At 54.1% G+C, this 13,842-nt stretch overlaps 1 protein-coding gene across 8 annotated transcripts in view; it reads right to left on the reverse strand.

Annotated features, from left to right (window-relative positions):
- The window catches only part of st18 (ST18 C2H2C-type zinc finger transcription factor), a 36,202-nt gene that overhangs the window by 13,626 nt on the left and 8,734 nt on the right, over positions 1-13,842 (reverse strand). For 4 of the 8 annotated variants that reach the window (XM_053882732.1, XM_053882731.1, XM_053882730.1 and 1 more), the window contains exons 3-6: positions 3,067-3,170; positions 2,045-2,096; positions 1,805-1,835; positions 747-934 (exon numbers count right to left, since the gene is read on the reverse strand). In XM_053882732.1, the coding sequence (XP_053738707.1) occupies positions 747-934; positions 1,805-1,835; positions 2,045-2,096; positions 3,067-3,170 (375 nt within the window). Of the gene's footprint in view, positions 1-746; positions 935-1,804; positions 1,836-2,044; positions 2,097-3,066; positions 3,171-8,583; positions 11,283-11,326; positions 11,717-11,982; positions 12,138-13,842 lie in introns of those variants that run through there. The other 4 variants (XM_053882733.1, XM_053882735.1, XM_053882734.1 and 1 more) reach the window with 4 other exon arrangements.

The raw sequence follows: 13,842 nt of genomic DNA on the forward strand, positions 1-13,842 counted from the left end.
TCCGACTTGCTGGCTTGGAGCCGGGCCTGTTTTCAGGCTGCGTGGACCAAAGCGCCGCTCAGTCGGCGGCGGATGGTGACACACACACACACACACACACACACACACACACACACACACACACACACATGCAGCGCGGCGACCTCGGGCCAGCCACATGAGTCACTGCGGACACAGAACTAGCCCCAGTGGATCCACAGGGTGGCGTGGACCGCTCCCTGACCACACACACACACACACACACACACACACGCGCACGCACGTGCGCCGTAATGAGCTGTAGACATTAGGCCTAATTATGTATTGGACTGTGTTAGTGGGCCGAACAAAAGCTTTGGAAAGGGACAATTATGTGTGTTGCTTGGTTACGTCGTTCAAAATATAGCAAATCGCTGGAGATTGTTGTTGCATCGGCAAAACCAGCCTCTGCTTTAACGTTTGTCTTTAGTAATGGATCACGTTTTCACTTTTGTAGTGAAGGAAAGCTCTGCTTCTTTGGCCTGAGGTGAGGCGCGTGCGCGTGCACACACCAGGAGCAGGGTCCTGGGTCCTCACTCACATCAGGACTTCCATTTGGGGCCGGCACAATACGCAAATATGGAGGCAGTCTTTCACCTCCCCTGCACAATGAGCGCGGCTGCTGGCTGCCGGCGGAGGGAGGGGAAATATGAATGCAACAGATGGGATTTTAAAATTCAGCGTCAATTGTTCATCAAAACAGACAAAACAACAGGACATCTGTTTACCTGCTGGAGTGTCAGTGTTCCTCGGCTCCTCTTTGTCCCGCGGTGGTGCCAGGTCCTCGCTCTCCTCTTCACAAGCCGCGCTGGGGCTGTAGTGGCGGGGCTTCATCAGCAGGGACTTCCTCTTGTTGATGGGGGCACCCTGCACCCCGTCCTGAGCGCTTCTTTTACCAGCCACGCACCCATATGGGCTGAGAGGAGGAGGAGGACAAAGAGCAGAGTGGGGTCACGCCTGACTCTCTAGGAACTCTCTGAAGCACGTCTGTTTCACGGCAGTTTCGCGGCTAAAACAAGGCTATTGATCATTGGCTCTGTGATGATCAGGTGTGAGGAGTCGCTGGGATTATCCTCACATGAATGGAGCTCGGACTTGATCATTTGCGTTTAGTTCACCATGTTCTCGCTGCAGGTGCTCGGACTCGATGTTGGTCCCTGCAGCCGCCGTAAAACACGGTGCTGGTTCTGCTGAGCTCCACATTTGTCATGTGCAGCACTTCCATCAGGTGGAAGTTCCCGCTCAGTGTTTGGCGCATCCTCCTTGTTTGGATCTTTTCAGGCTTCTGTTGGTGCGGTAGATTCCCACACCAGTCCTATTATTCCTTCTTTCTCCTTCCTGTTTTCCAGTGCAACGCCTCCTGCGTGCGTGCGTGCGTGCGTGCGTGCGTGTCAGGTCAGCGTGGCGGCGCTGGGCTGCACGGGCCTCTCCACCAGGAAGGATGGGGACTTTAGAAGATGATGTAATCACGCACGCTGGCTCCTTCACTGGCTCTCATCCTCCCACACTCCTCCTTTGCTGATTTGCCACGCAGCCGTCAGGCAAACTCTTCTTCAATGAAAACCAACAGCATCAAGTGCAACTTCCTGCTCTGCAGCAACGGCTAATCAATGTTTCCCCCTGGCGTATGTGCTGTTGGACAAACTTTCCAGGAGCAATTTCAGCCAAAGGCTGGCCGGCCCTCTTGCAGCTTGGTTCTCCTGACGCTCTCCACACAAGCCTCTGGTTTGGAGCCTGTTGGGAGGGATCAGCTGACCTGGACGGTGGTGTGTGGCGGCTCTCTTACCTGTATGTTTCCGCTGCGCTGGCCGTCAGCTCTGTGAAGCAGAGGAAGGTTTAGATGCCTTTAGGTTTCCACCGCACCGTGTTCCTCAGCAGAGCAACGCTTGTTCAGTCTGGCTTGTTCTTTAGTGCCGAGTAAATCTCTCTTTAAGAGCATCACGGCGCTGTGATTTCAGTCTCTCGTGACCCCGTGGGGTCGCCGTGACAGGACCTCGGCTGTGTGTGTGCGTGCGCGTGTACTCACCCGCCTGACTGCTGCCGGTCCTCAGGGTTTGTTCCTCAGCGTCCGAATCCATCTGTCGATCGAGGGCACAAACCATAGTCATTCTCAGTCTGTGGCTTCCAAATTCAGCCCAGACAGAACCAGCAGAAAGGTGAGGCAGCGCTGTGGGGAGCCTGTGTCCGTGTCAGCTGGGCGCCGAACACGCTCGCACCATCAGCAGCCGTCACCTCACGCTGCTCTTCTGCTGCCTTTCAAGCGGCTGATGTGGAAGATGATTTGTCTAATTGTCGTCGTCGTCGTTGTTGTTGTTGTTGTTGTGGTGTGGATTCTGTCAAATGCATTAGCAAGTCTTGTTCACGCTGAATCCCAAACAGCCTGCGCAGATCTGAACCAGAAAAACAGCGGCGAAGTTTGAAAGGTGACTGGATGTAATGAGTCCACATAATGATATGAAAGTAGCGTGTTTCGACCCAAACCGTCGCTGGAGTCGGGCCACTCCGCCGGCCCGTGCTCGTGGCTATTAAAGCTAATTATTCCCGCCTGATGGTGGCGCACCGTGGTCACAGGCCAGCGAGACGCTGGGTGACTCACAGGATGGGCTGCTACTTTTCTCTGCTAATGGGAAACATGACTCCTCTCTCCGCTTTGCTGTTGTGATTGAAGGCACTGACCTGTCATACATTTATAATGGGGGAGCAGGTGTGGCAGTGATGGACCTTAATTTCCTTTAATAAACCTTTTATGTGGCCCACTCTTAATGCCACGCTGGGTCCTCACAGGTCCCGCTCATAATAGCTTCATTACTTTTGATGACCGCCGCCCGTCCAGACAAACAGCTCCCCAACACTATGGATTACCTTCTGTGGAAAGAGACGCTGGCAGACTGCAACATTCAGGCTCATTTGGTCCAGCACACCTTTCCTCCTGCTCCCTTGCTCTCTTCAGGGACAAGCCTCCCCCCCCCCCGCTGGCTGTCTCTGTGCGTCTCATGCTATTGTGTTTCCGGGAAGGAAAGGCCTCTGTGGCCTCTTGTCTTGATTTACCTTGGCTGGTGGACTGATCAGCGTGTAGCCAGACCCACGTCGTCCCGCCCGATCAACACGTTGGCTCCTGAGAGGCGGCGGGAGGCGAGCATGTAGCGCGGCCCCTGCACCAGAGAGAAGACACGCCGCCATGAAGCGCGCACACACACACACCGTGGGGAAGGCCAGGCATCACAGGCCTTGTTATGGAATTATGTATTTCTGTTTCGCCTTTGAAAAACACACACACACGACGTCTTCCTCATTACTGCTCGCCCAGAGACAAAAGTGGGAAGAGAAAGACGAAGAAGTCGGGGGAGGGGGAGCTCATTAGCATATGAAAAAGGGCCCTATTTGAGCGGTTTCATCATCTGCTGAATCATATTGATGCGCCCCCCCCAGCGCGGCCTGCTCCTGCGCGCGGGGCGGCTCTCTCGCCCAGGGTCTCTGCTGTCCTTGAGCCCATCTGCTCGCCTTCCCACCGCAGGCCAGAGGCCCGGCCAGCCCTTCCCCGGCCAGCGGCCATCAATAACCGCCGCCGCCGCCGCGGCTGCTTAGAGGTGTCGCTGTGTGGCTCAGTGCTGCGCAGCTGCACTGGCTCCTCGCCGCTGACCTTGAGCCTTGGTGTCCCCTGCTTATCCCTGCACTTGGGACACTGCTGCGTGATGAAGCCGGACGGTGTTGCGATGAGGGCAGGAGGCGCCGCCGAGAAACCTGATGTGCGCCTCTCCTCGCGATAAGGAGCCGCAGGCCGGGTGATGGAGGCCGACCAGATGACGCAAAACAAGATTTGCAAATGTCACCATTCGATGACTCTCTTGATGTAATTACCGTGTGGATACGACGCAAACGTGAAACACAGCCGCCGCCTTTTTTTCCACCTCAATGGTATCACTGTGAATTACAGGGGCGGACGGCTGCTCTGTGCAAGGTCACTGTCGTGTGTGTGTGTGTGTGCGCGCGTGTGTGTGTGTGCGCCCCTCGCCCCCCCTCCTCCCCGCGTCTTGTTTTTGTTTCCTCTCGCGAAAGCACACGGAGTGAAGGGTTAAAATTGGACTGGATTTAATTATGGAATGAATGGAATTATAATGCGCCTGCAGCAAGTTTTCCTCCTTATTTATTAAAGCAGCTGATGGGCCAGGTTTGATGAGCCACTTCTGGCATAATTGAGTCATCACACAAAGAGGGTTCCTCGCATTCACAGGGGTTTTATCAGCAGCAAACAGACCTGATTACTGGCAATTACACTCTGATCTAGAGGAAGGAGGGAAGACAGGGTGACTGTACCCCGGGAGTCATGCTCAGGACTCGCTCTTCCTCCATGTTCCCGTGTAATAGGCATCCAGGTGCAGCCAGCTGGAGTCACCCATCACCAGCCCACTGAAATCTGAGAGGTGAGTTGGCAGAGATCTACCTGCTCGCTACCTGATCACACCTTTTTTTTTCCCTGCCGGAGGCAGGTGGGCCTCGTGCAGGTTTCACCCGCATGCAAACGCTCTCCTCCACCAACTTTGAGGAGTCTTCCAACGCAGCTTTTGTCGCGGAGGTGACTCCTGGAGACGGCGTCAGACTGGTGGACCTCGGATCCCGGGCTCCGGTGAGGCGCAAGTGTCGAACCAAACAGGCTGCAGGTCCGTCAGCATGAGCTTCCAAAGGTGTTGCCTCACAGTGACGTGACTGTCTTGTCGCCGTGGGCCTCTCAAACACCTGATCCAAACCCGTCCTGAAGTTTGAATTCCGTCAAAATGGATTTGAAGCAGCTGCTCCATCAGAAACGGCTTCAGCATGGCGGCGGACGTGAGGTTTGCCGGCTCCTCGGTCCCACCTGCTCCTCTGATGCTCCTCTCAAACTCGCCGTTTCTGAGGAGCCCTTTCTGAGCATGGGTCCTTCTGATACTCGCCGGTGGATTCATGCAGACACAGTCAGAAATCTTGAAGTCAACTGCGATTTCAGATATAACAGCCTCACAGCTACCCTGACGGCCAAGCAAAGTGTTTGTGCCTTTTGCCAGAGAGGACTTTCATGGAGGAGCGTATTGGCATCTTATCACTTCTCCAAGTCAGCGGCGCTTCAATGCAAGAACAGAGCCCACAGAAATCTTAACAGACAATTAGAAGGCTGGCTGGCTGGCTGGCCGCGATCGCTTCAATGATTTGTTGTGATGGCAAAACTACAGGGGAAACTTGTTGTTGGAGCCGGTTAGCAAGGCTCCCATGAAAGAGTCAGATGGTGACACCTTCGCCGAGGTGATTCATGCGCCCTCTCATCGCGCTCCAAAGTCATCCCCAAGCCCTCCCTCTAAATTGAGTTCATCTGGAGCCGGACCACACGCCGCCACCAAGTCCAGATTGTTTCTTCTGACATCAAAGCGCCAATTTCTCTTTTTGACCAAATTTCTGCTGCTTTTAGTTCCATTATTGTATGAAGGGGGGTTTGGATGCTCGGCTATTTTAGTTGAGCATTTCAATCCAATTAGGAACAACCAAAATATTGAGAGGAATAAAATGAGCGTCTCGGCGCGGCGCACGAGGCATCAATGGCGCCGCACGCCGGAGCGCCGCACGCTGGCGCCGCTCCAGTCAAATCACTCGCATGTTACTTTCAATCTTTGGTGTTAGCACAGGCGTCCCCCCCACCCCCAAACCTGTCTAATTTAGGGACAGGTGTTTGGGGAAAAACAAGTTCCAGCCCCGCTGCAACAATGAGCAGAGTAATCCAGCGCATTGTTGGCGTCCACGGAGGCTTTTTTCACGGAGGAGGCTGCGTGAATGCTACCAGGTGGTCCGCAATTCGGAGAGACCTGCTCGCGCTTCCAGCTAATCTCCCCTCACAAAAGGCAGGTCTCCAGCGCTGGAGGCTCTCCGGGGCAAAAGGGAGACGTCTCGGCGTGAGAGGCGTCGGGGGCCGGAGCGGCGATTTCTAATCAGATTGCAGTGAAGTGAACAGCTCGCGTGGCAGCTGTAGTTTTCCCAGGGTTAATTACCTTTCACTGCTCTCTCTAAATGAGTCAGCTGTTCCTGTCATTAAACAGCTCCTCTCCATCGTTGCTCCTCTGTCCTCCGCTCACACACACACAGCCACGTGCGCGCGCGCGTTTGCATCGACGTGAAGGACGCTCGCGCACTTGACACGGCAGGAACACAGAGCACCAGGAGGCGCGTGGCTCTGCTGCTAGCGCGGCTGCTAGCGCGGCTGCTAGCTTCGCTCTCGCTCCGCTGCACGGGCCGCGCTCTTCTCACCACTCTCTAGTTTCACTGCCCCATTGTTACCAAGCACCGGAGAAGTCTGTTGAAGTTGTGTTTGAACACCCAGAACTGGAGGGAGGACAGTGGACCGAGGTTCCTCACACACCAGCGGCTTGTTTCGAAAGTACGGCTACAAACCTGCGTCTGATCTGGAGCTAAAGTATATATTGACATGTGGAGGACAGGTGGGAGTTGCTCCCTGTCTTGATGGAAATGAGGCTCAGACGGTCGACACCTGGAAGCTCTTGAGCCGCGACAGTCGACCGCTCGACGTCTTGACAATCTCCTCACATACGATGTGTAAGCCGAGAGCCAGTTCAGCAGGCCTTCGGCGGGTAACTGCCCCCAGTCAGACTTGAGATCCGAGACTCGCATGCGCCACTCGAGTGGGGACCCGATGAGTCCGGCATCTCCAGCCGAGCCGGTCCACCCTGGCCCGGCCTCTTCACTGCTGGAGGGAGCGGCTGCTTTGCCAACTCAAAGGCCAGCGGAGCCCAAGTCGGATCTGGTTGTGCTCAGATGGATTCTCTGCTGTGGCTGGGGAAGCTGGGAGCTCCAAGTGATTTCTGCCACTGCAGGTTGAAATCCCTGGGCCACCTGGATTAGAAACTCTGCTCCTTTAACTCATGCCAGAATAAGTCCCTGTTAACTGGGATTTACCTCTGGCACATGAATTCTCAGTCTGCGTAAGCTTTGTTTGGAATGAGTGCGACATAAGTATTTCAAGCAGTAAAGATGCCCAACAGTGGATTTCTGTGAAACACACTCTGGCAAATAGCAGCGAGCCCAAAGAGAGTCAACACGGAAGGAGAGAAAAAAGCCGTGTTTTATCAAGCGGTGACGTTGTGCGGCCCTCCACAGCCAGGTAGAAGTGTGTGCGTCACCATAGCGACGCATGCAAACTCAGCTCCGTCCCACTAAGATTCCGCTCGGCTTATTGTGCGCGCAACATTATTTGCGCAGTTGTTCAAACACAAGTGCTGGTCTGGTACCAAAAGCCATCATGATAAAATAAAATATGGCACGAGCCGCCTGGAGGATCTGAATTAAGTATGATCCAATATCCATACAATCTCCCTGGCCCCGCCGCTCGCACACACGCACGCACGCACACACTCTTCTGGGCTAAGCCAGACTATTTTGTACTTAAAAGGTTAGCAAGGCTGTTTTGTGAGTTTGATCCGGGCTCGCCAAATCAGCAGATGGTCCATGAATATGATTATATGCCCCAATAAAAGGAGTAATCTTTAACAAAATGTAAATTTGACTTAAGTCCAGGCTTTAATAAACACGATGGACTTTAACCCACTTTCCCAGCTGACGCCGCTGCGTGATAAGCTAATGCACTTCTTTTTTATCGACCCTGAAAGCAAATACTGCGGCGGCTCTTTATGTTCATCTGTTTCATTCAAAACTCCACCGTCACAGTGGCTGTCGGCTGGAACCGACAAACTGTTGCTGTCTCTCCATCCACGCTTGTTCAGAGAAAGGAAACGAAGGACTGGCCGCCTGGACCTGGGTCAGCACTGAACCGGTCCCTCTCTCCGGTCTTGGCTTGGAACCCTCGCCGTCCAGCGCTTTGTTCCACACTGAAGTCTTTTTTGTGCTTCAGTCTCATGGAAATTGAATCTTTGAGATTCCAAACCTCCTGATGATATTCATCTGTCGGGGTTTCTAACAGTTGTGTTTCAGGTCTTGTCAATATTTTCGGACAAGCGTGAGTGAATCAGTGAGTCGAGCAAGCGTTTACTCTCTGTTCTTTGTCATGCTGCTCAGTAGTAACAATAATCCATAGTCGGCGTTGTGTTCATCCTGACTTTGATTTGTTCCGCAAATTTGGTCAAAACCGCAAATGAAATTCAATTTAAAAAATCTAAATCTGTTTCGAGTCTTCTAGCTGTGCGGCTGTTTGGGGAGTTTATATTTGTTCGGTCCCAGACGTGTGTTTTTACTGGTAAATCCATAAACCTCTTGGATGGAAAACAACCTTTTGTCAGTCAGTCCTTGAAACTGAGGCTTGACTGATACTTCAGGTGAAGTCCTTCTCCTAACTGTCTCGTGTAGAATATTCCAGTGGATCAATTCAGATGAAGCAAGATGCTCTCCGTAAGATGGTATTTTAAAAAAGAGAAGCGGAAGAGACCGGCTCACGCCAAACCTGAAGCGTCTGACGTTCAGGCAGAAGCGACCAAAGCAGCGAGAAGTTTCAGCAGCTCCTGCGAGTCACAGCGGCCTGAAGGCGGCCGCCGTCTCCCGGCAGCAGCACTCGCGCACGCATCCGCTCCAACTCACCCAGCGGCTCCAGCCTTTGTGTGGCGTCTCCCCGACATGGAGGGGGAGCAGAGCGCGGCGGTCCGGGGTACTCCTCGCTCGCTCGCTCGCCTGCCTGCTCCAGATCTGCTGCCTGCCTGCCTGGGTGGGTGGGTGTGTGTGTCACTGATATTCACCCGATAGCTTTTTTTCCTCCCTTCTCCTCATTCACTTAACAACCAATCTCAGGAGCTGCTGGGGATACAATGGGCTGAGTTCTCTCTCCTGTGTAAACACCGCCGCGCTGATCCTGAGGCCTCTGAAGCCCTCTTTCCCTTTTTCAAGGAATCATGCGGAAGGAGCCGCCGACTTTAACATGAACCCTTGTTTGTTCCTTAGCCAATGAAGGTCATGTTCCAGGCTCAGAAGTCATTTCTACCAGCAGCTTCGTCTCAAGACCAAACCTCGGTTAGCCCGTTTTCGTGACGCCATCGTTGGGACTTTAACGCTCCAGTTGAGGAGCAGCCGGGCCTGGATCCACTGATCCGGTCCAACGCCGACTCGGCAGTGCTTTTTTAAAGCCTCACAACACTGCGACGGCAATTTCCCAAACATGGGTGTGAACACGGACATTCCACCTGGGTCCGGGATTTGACCCCGGGCCTGGACCCGCTGTCCAGCTGGAGTGAAGGTGCTGAGGGGTTTGTAGACACGATCAAAGTTCTCCAACCTGTCTCCTTTAAACCTGCTGAAAAGGTAACTGTTGTGAAAGTGCCGACAGCTGTCCTCAGCCATCAGGGACGTGTCTGTCGGCCAACTTGACCCCTGTTAGTAAAACAAAACAAAAAGCGGGGGAAAAAAAAAGGCGGAACGCGGCGGCCTGGGACCATGGAGCCGGGTCACTGGAGAGTTTCCAGACAAACGCCACACTGGGGAGGGGGGCGGGGGGCTGAGAATAAAAAGGACAGGCTCCGAATCTCATTTTAACAGACCGCACACAATCTGGGCTCCCACAGAACTATCTCTGCCTGACCGCTTTCTATTTATCCCTTATCAGTGTTTACCAACCGCTAGTTTTCTTTCATTCACACTGTGAGGCAGTTCTCTTACTATCAGTCAACAGCTGACACCGTGGAACAGCCTCAAAGGCGAGAGGAAGGGATCAAAACTCAACCAAAGCTGTTTAAACAATACAACAGAGGAAATAAATTCATAAATCCTCATTCTTCCCAACCCACAAGGGTATAAGCAGATCCTTTATAGTTAGGCCAACAAACAAAACCACAGCCAATGAGGTACATTACAATCAAGGTAAATTCTGAAATATATTTGGGCGGAAAAAAAAACCCAAAAACCACACAGCCAAGATTTAAAAAAAAAAAAGAAAGAAAAATCCCATGTCGTATTAATTGGGAACATTTAGCCGTCCTGTCGGTCCACTGTTACCATTCTGTTGAAAATCAAAGTCAGGTCTTTGATCCGCCTTTTTACATGGAAAACCCTTGGTTTGACTTTTGACCTGATTTGCACGGCCAGCTGGGCACAGCCCATCTCAAATCTTCATCTCGTCTCTTTACTGACGCGACCGGCGTGCTCCATTTAGGGCCGAGGATCGATGTTTCGCAGTGTGTCTGTGGTACCCGTATTTGACTACCACGCTGAGATGAAAGGGTTTGGGGGAGAGCTGAAGGATGGCCCTGTTCCGCACACATGCATCGCCAGCTTTCAATGGATGGACTCCTCCAACACTCCATTTGAACCTGTGATTAAATAATAAAGCGCCACCTGATCGACACACACCGCCGCCTGACACGCGAGCTCTCCGTGTGTTTCTGATCACTGTTTAAAAGTGTAAGTAATTAATGGCATTTATCCTTTGGCCAGCTGCTCAACAGCAGATGGATCCTCGCTGTCGCTCGTGGTATTAAATCCACATCATTCATCTCCCTGGATTAACTGTTACAGGGGGGACAGGTAACGCGGGCACGCTTGACGGTGGACCGACTGGGAGCCGGTTCCGGCCTCGGGGACGGGTGAGGCTCTGGAGCCGAGCAGCCGGTACCACGGACAGCTCCCGCCGGAGCAGCCGCCCGGCCGATGGAGACGCGGCTGTTTGTCTAATGACCACAGAGTGAGCAGGTGTCGCTTTACAACCTTCGTTTGTTCGCTCTTGAGTCGCCAAACTCATCCAGACCTGCTCCTCTGCCTCGCTCCCTCAGCGTTGCTCTGTGACGCAGACGGACTGGTGTAAAGTTGCGCGGAACTTCCTGCCGCGCGGCTGTGACGCCGGTGCTGCTGCAGCTCAACTGTGCTCCAGACGGTTCTCCATCAGCCACGACACGCACGCAAAACACGCAGACCTGACGACACGACACGCGTAACTCTGCCTCCAGCTGCTGACTCTTTCACTCCTGTCACTCAGGCGCTGATGTCCGCTGCTCTTCCTCTTCGGCTTTCATTTGTTCGTCGGGCAGATACCCGTGTGTTGTTCCTGGTGTTGAGGAAGCACCAGGAACAACACACGTTTGTGCTGAGCCTCCCGCAGGCCCAGCTCCGTCTCTCGCTGATTTGAGGAGATTAGACTGAAGAATTTCCGATTGTTGGCTTGAAATAATTCTGCTCAATTAAAATAAGCCCAATATGAATCTCGCAAAGGTAAAAATGTTTGTTTCCTCTCGAAAACACTGCACAGTAAAAAAAAAAAGGAGTTGTTTCTACGGACGTGGTGTTTCTCTCATCTTTCTCATTGGAATCACGTAAAGGCCACTGCAGGTGAATTTAATACCTTTGACCGTGTATTTCCTGGCGACGGGTGGCGCGCGTGTTTGTGGCGGATGAGGCGCTGACTTCTGCGCTCTCTCCTGTTGCTTCCTCGGTTTCGGTCCGACCTTTTCTGCGGAGACACAACTTCGCGCGCGGTTCTCATCTATTCATCGCTTGTGTGTTGACAGCGAGCAAACCAGCGAGTTGAGATTTGAGACTTTAAGCCGGCAGATTTGTCGACAGTTTCAGGGATAAAGCGACGTTGGCGGCGACTTGACCCAACTTCAGCCGACTTAACAAGCGAATTACAGAAAGCCTGAACAGGATGCGGTGAAGCGCTGTTCAAACATGCTGTTGGAAGACGGAGGCAGCGCTGGAGTGCACCGGGCTCGTGCGTGTCCAGCTGTCACTGTCAAAGCCACAGGCAGCCTGGCGAGGCTTTGTCTCCGCGCACAATACAGACGATCCGGCTGGACACGCTCGCGCGTCGCACCGGCGGGCGGCACCGAGGTCACCAGCGCGCAGCCTCCCCTCCGTGAGTCCAGTTGCCAGAGGAGAGAACCGAGCCGGCTGGCTCGCTCTGCAGCCGCCGCGACGCAGCGAACAGCTGAGGCGCCTCGAAGCCGCCGGAACAAAGCAGGCGATACGGGTCAAATAGAGAGAAACTTTGACACCAACCTAGTGCTGTGATCCCCAAAGTTTGCTTCGGTGCCGGGCGCTCGGCGGCTGCGCTGGTGCTGCGGCTTTGAAAGGTAGTCCCCAGGAATATGACATCCTGTGCCTTTGACAGCCGCGAGATAAGCACCTGCGCTCGGCTCCCTCTTTACGTCACACCTCCCCATTCACAGCCCTTCAACATGATGCACATTTGCACATCAACAGCCACCAAGCCCCCCCCCCCCCTCCTCACCCCTCCCTCCCTCCCTCCCTCTCTCTACTCCTACATCCGCAAAACACAGCACCAGGCAGAAGGAGGCAGATGCGTGCGCTCGCATCCACTCGCGCGCGTGCAGACGGCGCAGATCGAGGAGCATTACGCGTCTTGGTTCTTGCCCCGGCCGGCCTCGCCTCTTCCTCCTCTTCCTCTGCGGTGCCGGGGCGCGCGGCCTCGCAGCCTCCTCCTGCATCACTCCTCATGCAAATGAGCGGGGATGTCAGTGCTCGGCAGCAGATGGCCGGGGACGATAACAATGGCTCAACAGAGCGGCTTCACTGTCTGCCACTTTATCGCTACGGCAACAACCAAAATAGACGACACGTTAATTGGATTCAGCCCGCGCCCCTCTCGGAGGTTCGCAGCCGCCGCTCTGGCTCACTGGCCCGGGACCTTTGTCCCAGGGCCTCCAGTCACATGAGAAGCCGGGGACCTGGACGTGGTCTTGGGCGGGTGAGGAGGGCACCTGGTGAGGTGTGCGTCCTCCCTCCTCAGGCCGTGTGAGCCGGCGTGACGTCACCCCGCTGACTCCTGTTCATACAAGCCCCGCAGCGGAGGGTAAACAGTGCGAGCGTTTAGCAAACACACGGCTCCATTACAATGACAAAGGCCACCACACGTCTGGGTGGAGCTTGGGGCACAGGCGGGGGAGGGAGGGCGGTGTGGCGGAGGATTTTCAAATGAGTGATACCCCCCCACAGAGCCGAGCCCCAGCTGATGGAAGGGGCCACCCAAACATGCCCCCGTCCCTGGGGAGGGACGTGTGAGCGCTGCCTGTAATAGTCATCCCAATGTATCTGCGGCTCCTTCAGTGAAGCAAGGCTTCAGACTGGAGGATGGAGAACATCCTGACGGGAGGTTTGGCAGTTGATCATCACCCTGTTTAATGCCTCATTTGAAAGTCTAATGTCTGACGGTCTCCGGGAGCCAGTTCCTGCTGCACTCTGACTGGGACTCGCAGAGAGACCCGCTCACACCTACTGACTGCACGGAGCAGCATCTTCAGACGGTCAGGCAGCCGCTGAACACGGTTCACCTCCTGAAGATGGAGGTGGAGCAGCACACAAACAAGCGTTTCTGTGTCAAAGTTCTCCACCGCTCACGTCTGCCTTCCTGTTCTCAGGCCTGTCAAGGGACACGTCCTGCGCTCTGCGCCGAACGCCATCCGTCACGTGATCAAATCGGACGTGGAACTGGCGCTCAGTTCAGACAGGACTCTGATGAAGCCTGTGTTTTCTTTCCTCTCTCTCACTCTCTCCCACGTTTGCTTGGGTTCAGACGAAGCTCCTCTCAGGCCCGTACGGAGCCAGTGAGGTGGCGCTGGACGGCCGGTGGCTGCGAGGACCGGCCTTTCACTGAAGCGTGGTCAGTGCTGTCCACACCGTCTCAGTGGAGGTGTCCGTGTCATTCTCCCGTCACCAGTGTTGTGAAATCCTTCCTGAGGGCAGAAATGTTCTGTCTACACTCGGCGTAAATACCCGTCTTCTCTCATGTTAGCTGAGATATTGGTCTGGAGAAACACATTCTTTTGCACAAGCTATTTGTGTTGGGCGAAAAAGCAGCGAGCTGAAAAGCAGGAAATAATTACACACGCAGTGGAGTAA

This window comes from Synchiropus splendidus, chromosome 13, assembly GCF_027744825.2.
Source record: "Synchiropus splendidus isolate RoL2022-P1 chromosome 13, RoL_Sspl_1.0, whole genome shotgun sequence".
Classification (NCBI taxonomy): domain Eukaryota; kingdom Metazoa; phylum Chordata; class Actinopteri; order Syngnathiformes; family Callionymidae; genus Synchiropus; species Synchiropus splendidus.